This window comes from Aquila chrysaetos, chromosome 1 (genome assembly GCF_900496995.4).
Source record: "Aquila chrysaetos chrysaetos chromosome 1, bAquChr1.4, whole genome shotgun sequence".
NCBI classification, from domain to species: Eukaryota; Metazoa; Chordata; class Aves; order Accipitriformes; family Accipitridae; genus Aquila; species Aquila chrysaetos.
Genome location: NC_044004.1, coordinates 64,524,055 through 64,536,626, shown reverse-complemented (window position 1 = coordinate 64,536,626; position 12,572 = coordinate 64,524,055). Strand labels below are relative to the sequence as shown.

At 39.0% G+C, this 12,572-nt stretch overlaps 1 protein-coding gene across 3 annotated transcripts in view; it reads left to right on the top strand.

Annotated features, from left to right (window-relative positions):
* The window catches only part of LIN54 (lin-54 DREAM MuvB core complex component), a 40,851-nt gene that overhangs the window by 7,550 nt on the left and 20,729 nt on the right, over positions 1-12,572 (top strand). For all 3 annotated transcript variants that reach the window (XM_030015948.2, XM_041124618.1, XM_030015981.2), the window contains one exon: positions 8,948-9,675. In XM_030015948.2, the coding sequence (XP_029871808.1) occupies positions 8,983-9,675 (693 nt within the window). In that variant the 5' untranslated portion in view covers positions 8,948-8,982. Of the gene's footprint in view, positions 1-8,947; positions 9,676-12,572 lie in introns of those variants that run through there.

Here is a 12,572-nt window from a genome sequence, read left to right as displayed (position 1 = left end):
ACAGAGATTTCACTGAAATTCCCATTTCTCCTATTGAATTGATCTCTTGACTCAATTTCATTCCACAAAAGCCAGTCAGCTATTGCACAATCCTGGTTATTTAAATAAATTTTCCCCAAAAGGAATACAGAGGTGCTTTATCTAGAGACTAAATAGGGAGGAAGGGGGTAATAGTGGTTTTTGGCATCTGAACCATGTCATGGTTTGCCTGCAGGCAAGCTATTTATCTTCAGCTCAGTCCTTCTGTAAGTAAATATATTCTGTACTTGTTAAGTGTTGTCATGTTTAAGGCTGGTAGAGCTGCTGAGATCTGCAGCTAGAAACATGTTTTCTGGTGAATCACTGCAATATAACTGTTTGTTGAGCTATTTTTACTTTTCTTTCAATGCTCCATTGGACTCAAAAATGAAGAAAGCCAACTTAGATTTCTAGGATAAGTTTAAAAAACAGTAGTGGCCATAATGGCTTTCACTGCTGTCTGAATCTTGACAGCACTATGCTGAAGCATTGCAGTTTATGGTCTTAGATTTTTATCTGGTTTTCATCTCTGCATTATTCTAACTTTGAAAATAATCATATGATTGCATAAGACGCATAAGGAACTAAGTTTTTAGGACAAAGTTATTTTCTGTACCATGTTAGCATATTTTTTTAAATTAAATACCCCACTGAAATCAGTGTTGTTCGTGTTTTTGTTTTGGTTAGAATGAACTTTATGTATTGTACCTGCTGACTGGGCAGCGCTGCTGAAGTGTACGTGTAATGCACCACAAAATGATTGTGCTTCCTGATTTGCAAAGTCTCAATAAAATTGGTAGGTTACAATTCTGTTGTGATTAACCTTTGCTCATAAATACAGCGCTAAAATGCACTCTTGCTGAAGTTGCTGGCAGCAAGTCTTATCTTAAAAGGTGCCCAATATGACAACACCTGTTAAAAGTCTGTGGGGAACTCAATACCAAGCCTGTGATGGCAGTTTTCATGCTTGTTGTTTTTAAGAGTGTTCTTGGTATGATATCGCTGTGTGTTCTAACTCTTCTGTAGCCCTGCATTCAAGAGGCATCCAGAATTTGGCAAGCAAGACCTTTATTTCAAGCTATATTTAAAGGCTGAAATCTGTGTTTCTTGGGCCTAGTGATAAGTACTCTTCACAGTTGTTTGTTTTTTTTTTTTTTTCAATCAAGTTAAGTTCACTACATATATGTATTCATTTTAACTTCAGATTCTTAATTCTTTAATTTTGGCTTCCTAAACACTGCAGAAAATAAAATAATTTGAAGTTAATTTAGGGTTGGTTTTTTTTTTGTTCTCACCACTAAGTTTGCATAGACCATAAAGTTAAAAATGCTTCATTAAATGTAAAGGCCCTGGAATCTACAAACCCAAATATTGGATTGTTCATGTCAGTGAATATCTTCAGAATGTATTTAATGATCATAAGAACACCTGTGCAGTTTTGGTTTTCAGCTTTTGTGCTACTGTATATTGTGAAGATGACTGAAACAGGCGTGCAAACCAAGGGAAGGGTGAAGGGAAATGTTCTGATTTTTGTTTTCTATTTCATTTTTAGTTTGCATGAAACTCTGCTTGAAAGTAGAACATTGTTTCCAGTTAAAGAAAGCAAACTGAACTGCCTTGAAGCGTTCTGCTGCAATGAATGTTATTTCCAGTTCTTTCCTGGAAAGTTGCTATAAGTAAGATGTGTGCTAAAACAAGCAGTGTTTAAGACTTTAACCTTACCATGATAAAGTGACCGTCAACACTTCTTTTTAAGAGGAAAGGAGGATGTACAGATGTGTATGGAATCTCTTTCTGTGGTCGACAGCATGCATTTGTTGGTAATCAGAGCATAAATGGCTATCCTAATTACTTGTCTATTTCTGCCTTCTTAGTCTGGACATGCCAGTCATTTGAAAAATATACACGTATCAATGTTCTTTTACTTCTGCAGAACATTGCAGTTAGATCAGCGGGCAGCATTCGCATAATAGTAATGCCTTTGCTCTTCTGTGCACTCTGGAATTTACTTAGCACCGATGAGGATTAGACTCTTACAGGGCACCGAGTAGTTCTTGAGAAGCAGATTTTATCATCAGCTTGCTGATCCTGGTCCATCTTCAGAACGACATGGAAGTCTAAGGTTTTGGCTTGCTGTGAGCCACAAATAGCAAACACTGGAAGTGTCGACTGATGATTGAAATATCTATGCAAATTTGAAATGTGCACATGGCTTGAAATGCAGACCAGTACTAGTAAAATGGTATGGTTTTGCTCCCTTCTTAATGGGCATATAACTAGCATGTGAGACCTAGGTAACAGCTGTGAGCCATGGGAAAGTAATTTGACCTTTAAGTGGTTTAGTTTTCTAGATACTAATGATTCTGGGTGAGTGCTTGAAGTTTTGTTTGGTTTTGGTTTTTTTCAGTAATACTACTCAGTTCCTCACATTGGCTAGAATGTTCTTCCTTACTAATCTCATTTTGTAATTGATGGTATGTTTGGGCAGTGTAGTATTTTCTTCTTATGGTGAAAAGGGGGTTGTCCAGTTCTGAGTTAGATATCTGAGTGTTTTAAAATGCTGGTTTTCTAGCAAGCAATGCACTCACATGTACGTGTAATGTAATTCAACCATTTCCAATTTGTATGACGTGCTGCTTTCATCAAAACTTAGTTGTGGCTTTTTTCCTCTTTCTCTCTAGCTTCTGTTTTGCTTGAAAGGTTCTCTGTGACTCATGGGGATTTTTGATTATGTACCATGTCTTTTTTAGTTTGATTGTAAAAATTGCTTTTGTACTCGGTGTGTGTGTTATCTAATTTCTGTAGTAGCATGCTGTGATTCCTTGTATGTGAGAATTAATTTTGATGTGAAGAAAACAGCTACAGGTCACAGGATAGCTAAGTCTTAAAGTATATTTGTTAACAACAGTTGAGCTGAAGGAAGATGTGGTCATGTTGCGTGCATCACTTCTAAAGCTTTGAGTATGATCAACTAAAGATTTTTGTGGTGAAGGCAGTGTATTTCATATCAATACGTTGGTAAAACATTTCTATTTTGAAGACAATAGGACACAAATTTTTGAAAACTTAAGTAAAATACCTTTTTTGTTTGTTTGTTTTTTCCCAGCATGTCTACAAATAATATCTTCTGTTTGTTCCTCTGATTTTTTTGGTTCATTGTGTTTTGACTGTCCTTGTCAATATTTTGTAGTGTTATATGTCAATGATAGCAGCATGGAGAGCTTAGTAACTGTTCCAAGGTTGAATAATTGCAAGATGCACCCACCCCCCACCCCCCCAACCCCCCATCCCAAGAGTTGGAAGATTAGGAAGGAGAATGGTAGCAGGTCAATGAATTGCTGCTGCAGTGTTCCCATTGGATCGTACTTGGATCTCTCTTGTGGCATCTTCCAACTACTCAAGGCCTGGTAATTTTGAACTGTTTAATCTGTAAGTATTAATACCAAAAAGGGGGGGGTTTAGGTCAGCAGCCTTCTGGAGTTTACATATTGCCACTATTGGAGAGGGCAGATAAGCAGAAGCTGAAAAATTTGACAAGCATTTAAGCACCTAAACTTTGATTGCATGTGGCTGACAGCATCTCATGCTTCTCAGATAAATCATCAAGGATCCATTCTGTATTTCCCCTACTTCCTCCTACTCTTTGCCTTTATTGTAATGAATGGATTTAGGAATTAAATAAATTATGTTTTTAAACCTTTACAAATTAAGAGAAATATGCTGATTTTATGAATATAACTTCATAAGAATATTCTGGGGTTTTTGAGTTTTAAAATCTTCAAATCTGAGCCATAGCCTGCCGATAGTCCCCTATTCCACCTTTATTTGAATCGGAAGTGATTGTGTTGCCACATTTGTATCTCGGCAAAGGAAATACCAGATGTTACCCCTTTTGTATTGGCTAACTGCTGATACTGTATTCTTTTGGCTTTCCCCCATACATTTGCATTTAGAATCCATTGTACTTGTGGTGAACAATTACCTGTTAGGTTGTCCACTATTACTTTTCTGCCATTCACCTGACCCTAGTTTCCAGCCTCATTCCTGCCCACCCGGTTTAGTAAACCCTTGAAAGATATTGCAACTATTGGTGTTCTCCCTTACACTTCGCAAATTATTAGGCATATGCCTTGATTCTCTTAAAAGCTGATAATGTCGTCTTTATTGTTCTTTGGAAAAGACTTGGCCTTTTGCAGCACCAGGGGTGTGTGGAGATGCTCATAAGTCCGTTAATGCAAGGATTCTGATTCTCTGTTTTTGGGGAGCTGCAAAACTGTATCCTGCATTACATCCCTCAGGAAGAAAATTGAAATAATGAATATATGGTCATATTTCCATCTTCTTGTGGTTAGTGATGTAGTAACTAGTTTCACATATGTGATTTTTCTCCTGGACAATCACCCCAGTGGTGACCTCTTGAGGGTAGGGACTTTTTGTGGTGTTTCATCATTCCTCATACTTCTTTTTAAGGGTTTTTGCAGTTCCTAGCTCAGGAAGTTGAAAGTACTTCCTCTTGCTGGCTCTTAATGCTATGCTCAAGTGTGTGCATCTATCCCAGCTTTAAAGAACTACTAGCTGCTGTATCTGGCAAAGATACTTGGTTTCAGTTAGCATTTGCTTAGCATGCAACAACAGTTCTACAGATCCCAAGAGAATCCCTGCTATTTTAGGGGCTATGTTGGACTTAATGCATTTATGAAGCTTTTGATTTGGGGGTGGGGTTTTTTCTACTTGGAGATAGGTGCTCATACAAAAGCTGTTACTGATTCGATTTGCCTGTTTTCTGGTGAAAGCGACGCTTCAGAATTTAGTTTAAAATGAATGTTGCGAATGACTTAAGGCAAGTCTGATGTTCTTGAACCTGTCAAGTTATACCAGAGTCTTCCCATGGCTGAGTGCCACCAGGCCTGTGCTGTATACTGAGAAGAGAACAGGAAGGGGACTGCTAATGGGGCCACAAATGGTGACGAGTCCCTTGGTCTGCTGCTTCGTTGTGATGATCTTGCTAACATGCAGCACCATCCCAGGACATCCTGTAAAGTTGGTCTCAGCAGCCTTATTGCTGAGTAATCTGAATTTTGGAACAGGTTTCCTTGCAGTACATAACCTCGCTGATGATTTTGTAACATATTCTCATGTAAGTGCTGCACTTGAACTGTTCATGATTGCAGACTGGAAGGTTAGCTATTCCTATCTTAGTGAAATGGGGGCATTTCTGGAGATGTAGTAAGATGCAGTTAGTTACTGTAAAATACAGGCGTTGTTATGTCTTGCATTTTGTTTACTTGTTTGCATATCGGTGTGCTTTATTTTATTGATTCTTTTGATTTTCCTGTTTAGTGTGGCTGCTTTGCATGTTTTATCAACAAAGGTGTTGATGTAATCAACCTCAACACTTTAACAGTGTTAGTTTCTTAAAGATTCTGCACTGACATACTAGTGACAGAAAAGGGAAAAATAGATCAAAGTTTAGAGGTACCTGTCAGACACCATTCTGTATTTTTGCCAACAATGATGGCATTCTTCATCCTCGTTGTTATAAATCTCCTTTACCCTTTATGACTCTTCTTTGTGAATATCAAGCATAGAGATCTGTGCTATGGGTAAGATTATCAGTGGTGGTTCACTCAAGATGAGCTTTTCTCCCTGTCCTCCTCCTAACAGTATTCCGTATTTTTCAAAGTTGTTACTCCAAGATGTCGCTGATGATATGCTTTAGTTCCTAATCTTTTTTATATACATTTGGCTGGTTGGGTGTCCTGAGCTATGCTGGGACAGTCTTTTTTCTAAACAAATCTTCATTATGTGAACTTCTGGAGCTTTTAATTTAGTTGTATGGCCATTATTTTGTAGGCTAAAATTATCTATGTAGTAATCTGATCCTAGAATTTTTGTGGAGTTCCCCAGTCTGATAGTGTGCTTATCCACTTCTTTGGTTTAGACTTTTTCTTCAGGTTTTGAGCTAAATAACTGTAAACACTGATGCATCTTTTGGGGGGGGTTGTAGGTACAGCTCTTGCATTATCAAGAAACTCAAAGCATAATTGCTGAAACAAAGGAAACTTTCAAGTCTTTTTAAATAGTTAAAACAATTCTTCTGTCTTGAATATCTCAAAGCTGTTAGAATCTTAAGAGGTTGGCATGCTTTTACTGTTGGAAATCACTTTAGTAGAGGAGCTGGAAAAATGGAAAAACTGTGTGTTTGGTATAAAAGCATTAGAAAAAAATAAACATCTGAACTGTTGAGAAATCCTGGCTAAATATCTAGAAGTAAAATCTGCTGGGATGTTGAAGCTGCCTTTGACAGCAGCCTCTCATATAGCTAGGATGAGATTTTCATTGTTGCATTTCCTGTACCTTTCAGTCATATCCAAAAGCAATGAAGAAATAGAACAAGTGGGTTGTGTTGTGGTTCTTTTCTTGCTATTGTTGATGACGCTAGCCTGAATGAATTAATGAAAGCCAACTGTAAAATGATGAGACCTAATAACTAAAATTTTCCAATGTGATGGCTGTAAACTGTTAATCCAGTAACCATGCATAATGTTTCTTTTCTTTTAACGTCTCAGTTTCTTATTCCAGTTTTGATGTAGTGTGTTTCTTTCCCTTCTGCGTTCTGACTTGCAGGTGGTTTGTTTGAGGTCAGAATGCTGTTTAAAACCCTGACTCTGTGCATTTTAATATAAATATCCTTTCAACTAGATACAGGTATTTAATAACCATTTACAGCTTTATAACATAACCAAGTGGTAAGAATGAAAAATATAAATAACTGTTGAACTGTATAACTACTTAAATATATGTAAATACTTTATGGTCATACTGTTAAAAGATACTAAGAATGACCTTTTAGGGAATAACATGTACAAATGCAAACCAAAAGCAAGTAACTTAAAATTATTTGTCATTACTGAATCTGGTGATTTTTCCACTGTCCGATTTAGATGATTCCCTCCTTTCAAACATGGAGGCAATCATTATTTGGATTGTGGTTGACCCTAGGAGTCTAACTTCTGGATCCAAGCCCCATGTGCTTGTCTGAATAGAACAGGATGATGAGGGGTTTTTTTGTCCAAAATAGTTTGAAGTTGTAAGATCTAAGACACAAGCCCATGCAGGTTGATGAGGAGACAATAAAGCAACATAGCTCAGGAGAAGAGCTGGTGGCCTTAACACATGCTGAAAAAGTCTGCTTCTACTATTCCTATTTTTGTGTAATCTTGTATGCAGTTAACCAATTTGACTTTAAGACAGCAATGCGATACTATTACTAATGTGTCCTTAGGAGTAAGCTGTTTTGTCTAGCGCTACTTACCAGGGCTGGCATCACTGCAAGCTGTACTGGCATTACTTTGGGAGAAATGCTTTTGACAGCAGGTATTTCTGGCAGTGACATCAGATAACTTTGTATCTTTAAATGCCTGCCAGTAAGTGAGCTGTGTGTCAGTTTGACTGTCAGTCATCTGAACAAGTTCTTTCACAGCTCGGTCTTCTTGAGTATTATGGCAGTTTGATATGACTTGTACTCGGGAGGTGAGGGTAATCAGGATTGCACCCTTTGCGATCAGAAAGGCCATGGACTGCTCCAGCACAGCCTCCTGAGCTCAGCATGGAAACTAGGTAGATTATAGCAGGGTTTTTTCCCCATCCTTCTACCTCATGGCTGAAATACAGCTGTTCTCTGGTTAGCTGCTGTGCAAAATGGAGCCACAATGACTCTGGAGGAATCAATGTCACCTTGGCATTTGGTCAGTGTTTTTAGTGGCACAGTTCCTTAATTATGAATATTGCTTAGTATGAATAACTTGCTATGCTTTTCCTAGCAAGTAGGAAACTGAATTTGCAAGGATACTGTCTTCTTGAGCTTATAATGAGTACTCGAGAGTATATACACATACCCATGCAGTGTGCTCGCCTGTCCAGTGCCCAAGCATGCTGATGGGGTCAGCAAGTGGGGAAAATGCCTTATTAAGCTGATCTGTTTTCAACCTCTGACAGTGATATGGTTTTAGTGGGAATGGTAGATATGACCATTTCCAGCAATGTCTTCAAGATTTCTCAAGTGGGAAGTAACCCTGGCTTTGAATCTCATTGTAGTTTGAGTTTTCTTTAATATAAATTGGTCAGTCTTATTAGTCAGCTTAAAAAAAAAAATCTGTTCTCTTTCACATGGGGTGTTCTTTGTTTTGTGTTTAGAACACGTTTCAAATTAATCATGAATTTGGCCATTACATTTTCTTGTGAGTATTGAGGAAAAAAAAACAATGAACTGCTCTTTTCACAGCCAGCATAGAGGAATTATTTGTTCATCTCGCAAGGGCAGGGCTTTGGCTCAGTCCTGGGGTAGGTGGGCTGTTAATTGAGCTTGTGGGGTTGTTAAAGCCCGTCACTAGACAGTTGTTTGTTTTTTCTGGGATTTCCAAAATGAGGATTTGGCAAAAATGAACCTGTTAAATCTGGTATGGTTAACAAATCTCTTGAGGCAAGATAACCTGCTAATCAATGTTGACATGTATATGAAATGCCGTTATCATCTGTTGGATTTTTTTAAAGCTGTTTAACTCTTGCTTTATATTCCAGTAAGCTTAAATGTCTGAACAAGGTGCCTGTATCTTGTGGGGGGAACACTGCTTCTTTGTGTACTGTGTTGTCAAGAGTGAACTGGTAATCCACAGCAAGTCAGTGCCTTGATCTGACTTCAGTGGATGATGTTGAAGAGGTTTGATATAAATTCTTACTGAGAGTAAATTCAGCTTAATGTGTTATGATTTGAAAACATTTTTTTCATTATGTACCTCCTGTGTGAGCACAATACCTTCAGTCTGAAAAAAATTCTGCTACTATATTTTCTTCTTTGGTAATACTATTCATAAAGCTTTGAAAATGTATGCTTTCTGGAAGCCAATAACTTTTTAAAATATTATTGCAGTACCTGCTCTGGTCATCACTGCCACAACTGCTAAAATGGAAGTGGTTTCAGCAGAAGTCAACAGCTTGCTCCCTGAGGAAATAATGGACACTGGTATAACTCTGGTGGAAGACGACAGCATTGAGGCAGTTATTGTGTCGTCGCCAATGGGAGATTCTATTCCCATGGAAACAGAACTGGAAGAAATAGTGAACATAAGTTCCACCAGCGACTCCTCAGCTACGACTACAGCTGCAGTCACCACAGAATCGGTTACTGCACCCAGCAATCACTCAGGCGACACGACAGTGAACACCACAACCCCAAAAACTGATGTGAATGCAGTAGTAAAGCCTACCTTTCCAAGTGGCCTCCATAAAATTGGTGCTCAGACCCCCGTCACTATATCAGCCAATCAAATTATTCTGAACAAGACCGCTGATATTAAAATAGGCAATCAGAGTATTAAACCAGATGGGCAAAAGCTAATTGTAACAACTTTGGGCAAGTCTGGCCAACCTATTGTTTTAGCATTACCCCATGGCCAGCTCCCGCAGGCACAAAAGGCCACATCCCAAGCCCAAGGTGGAGACTCCAAGGTACAAGGCCAGCAGATCAAAGTTGTTATTGGAGGTCGGTCAGAAGTGAAACCTGTTGTTGGTGTCTCAGCTTTGACCCAAGGAAGTCAGCTGATAAACACTGCAGCCCAGTCTTCTGTTTTGCAGACCCAGCAATTAAAAACAGTACAGGTAAAGTGAGTTATGTTAATGAAACATCTTAAAAACAATTTTGTTGCTGCAACTGTTGTCTGTTTCCTTCACTGATTGACACACAGTTGCTTTCAGCCTTTGCATTTATTCTATTAAAAAATACAATGCTGCTCTTAGCCCATGCTTTCATCTGTGGATGCATTTACCATTTTATGCCCTTTACCTCTAGCTACTGTCTAGAAACTTAGGATTTGCCTCAGAGAAAGTGAGCTATTAAAATTCAGGAAATTTTAAGAGAATTGTCCCATTATTTTCATTTTATAAAAATAAATTCTAAGTGCTTTCAGGAAGACTGAATAGAACTCTATGCCTGTTGTTCTTTATTCAAAGTGTATGCTGCTTTACTCCTTTATGAAAGAGTAGCTTCTGCTTATTATGTTTAGTTTGTTTAGATAAACTCTCTGAAAAAACTTTCCAGCATTTGAAAAAGAACAGAAAGGTATATCTTGTCTGCCTCAAATCTAGCTAAGCTTGTTAATAGATACTGGTAGACAGATATATGAGGCTAAGCAAGAGATTCATGGTCTACCCTATCATGAATGACAGGGGAGGTAATCCATGTCTTGAGTCCCTGGCTTAGAAAATGAAGTCATGCATTTACCCCATCATCCTCAGGCCAGAACCAAGCCTCTTAACCTTTCAGTGAGTGGAAAAGGAAGCTGTGAATGCCTCTCTGCCTCCCAAGGGTCTTGTGTAACTTCTCTCTTGTGTCTTTGTGAATCAGGTATTTCAGATGCAAGGCAGCACAGCAGTTTGACTTGGTGCTGAAAAGTGAGTTAGTAAAAGATTAGATGACAAAGAACTCTCTTCAGTTCTCCTTATATCCTCATTTTCATAGGGACTTTGCAGGTCATTAGAAAAACTCAATTAGCCTTGCTGTAATTGTGACATTTGAAATCTCAGCACTTAAGAAAAGTCATAATTGATAGAGTTGAGCAAAATGTTCCTTGGAATCTGGCTCCCTCTCTGATTACAATTTTAGAAGTATGAGGCTGTGGGGTGTAAATGTGGCAGGGCCTTGGGCTTCATGTATATCCAGAGGTTTATTACTGTCCCTTGGCAGCTTGTCCTGATTTAGTTGAAACCACTGCCCTGGATGTGTGGACAAAACTACTGGGCAAGTGCATCTGCTTTCAGCCTCTGGCTCCTGCCTGTGTACAGGCTTAAAAACAGTGATGTGCCTGCTGGTGTACTACTTTAGTCCAAGTGCACTAAGCAGGAGTTTGGCCTTGCAGGTGACTCTCAACCAGGTGTCCAGACCCATCGCCATTGCTGTCAGTGAACCTGTCTTGATGTGGTAACTGGCTCTGTGTTTCAGCAGTTAAATCTATGTGTCCATAGCATTGTCGCTACCATGGCAAGACAACTGCTAAGCCATCACTGTGGCTTCATCTCATCATGGAAAAGTGACCTCATGCACTCCCTAACCTCAGAGCAAACTCCCATTCCTAGCTCGGTTTCTTCATCTTCTCTGAAGTGTACTGTTTGCCTCTTCTATTTCTAGAGTCCCTGATTTTTCATATTATGCCAAATATAAATTACATAGGGCATGGCTACATGGACAAGCTCCCATGAAGTCATCTAGGGAGTGGATTTCTAGTATGTTAGCTCCTTTGTGGTAGCTGGCTATGTGGGTATTCAATCCAGCAGTAAATGTGAGGTACGCATGTGCCTTTTTCTGTATGAATAGAACACTGTTTGACAGCTGAAAACAAAGTTCAGCAGTAGAAACTTGCTAGTTCATCTTATTTAGTGGAGAGTGCTTAGGAAGACCCAAATTGACCCTTTAAATAAAGATGCTTGCAGATAAATCTGTTTAGGGGGAGATAAATCTCTGTAGGGGGGAGAAGGTTGGTGTGTGTTTCTAAATATAATAATTTTCTTACGGAAGAGCTTGGTGCACCAAGAAATATTTTTGCAGTGTAGTTCAAAGTAACTTGCAGAGAGCATGCTTAGCTTACATAGGCAGAGAAATAACGTTAAGCTTCTTGTGATGAGTACAGGCAATGGCAGAGGGCTCCAGCTTGCTCTTTCTGAAGCATCAAAGGGGCGGTCTGGCATCTTGATTATTCCCTCTGGCTTCTCCGGTCTCTACTGAAGTGGGTAGTTAGTTTACCACTGATGCCTAGAAGGCTCTTAAGAGGTGGCTGGGGTTATCAGCTCCAGTGGCAAAAACCTCAGAAAAGCTCGCTTGGCAGTAAGAGCAGGAGTGCACTGCCTGCACTTGGGGGCTAAGGGCTGTTCCTCACCTATAACCAACCACATCTGACTTTTGCCACGTTTCCTAAGCCCTGAGGAGATTCACTTGTTTGTTAGACCTCCTTCTTCGTAGACAAACAGTTCACCCAAAAAGCAGGGGGGAATTTATCTGAAGAGGATATTGCAAGTTGAGTCTGAGGGAAGCAGGGCTACTTGTGTTGACCAACTATAGTTTTGGGAGTTTTACATTTTTTTCTGAAATACGTCATGTTAATGGGTAGCTAGTATTTTACACGTACTCATGTAAGTCATTTAAGCGCATTTATTGACTGTTACTGGGAAACGACTGCTGTTGTCCAGAGCTGGCTGTTCCTGCTGGATGTTGATCATGTTATGAGCCAGACTTTGCCCTCACTTCAGAGAGTAAAAGCAATAGTAGTTGAGTTGCCATAAGGTATTATTGTAAGGTAAGATTAATTTCAGCAGAAAGGAAATCTCAAATCAAGCAGGTGAAATGTGGGGAATTTATCAGAAATTAAAATGTGTGCAAATTTGCAAAAAATTTACTGATAAAATGTCTGCTCATCTATCAGCTGTGTATGTGCTAAGAGAACTGAATCCTTGAAATGTTTAAATGGCTTTGAGTTAAATTTGTAAACTGGGATGTGAATGAAGCT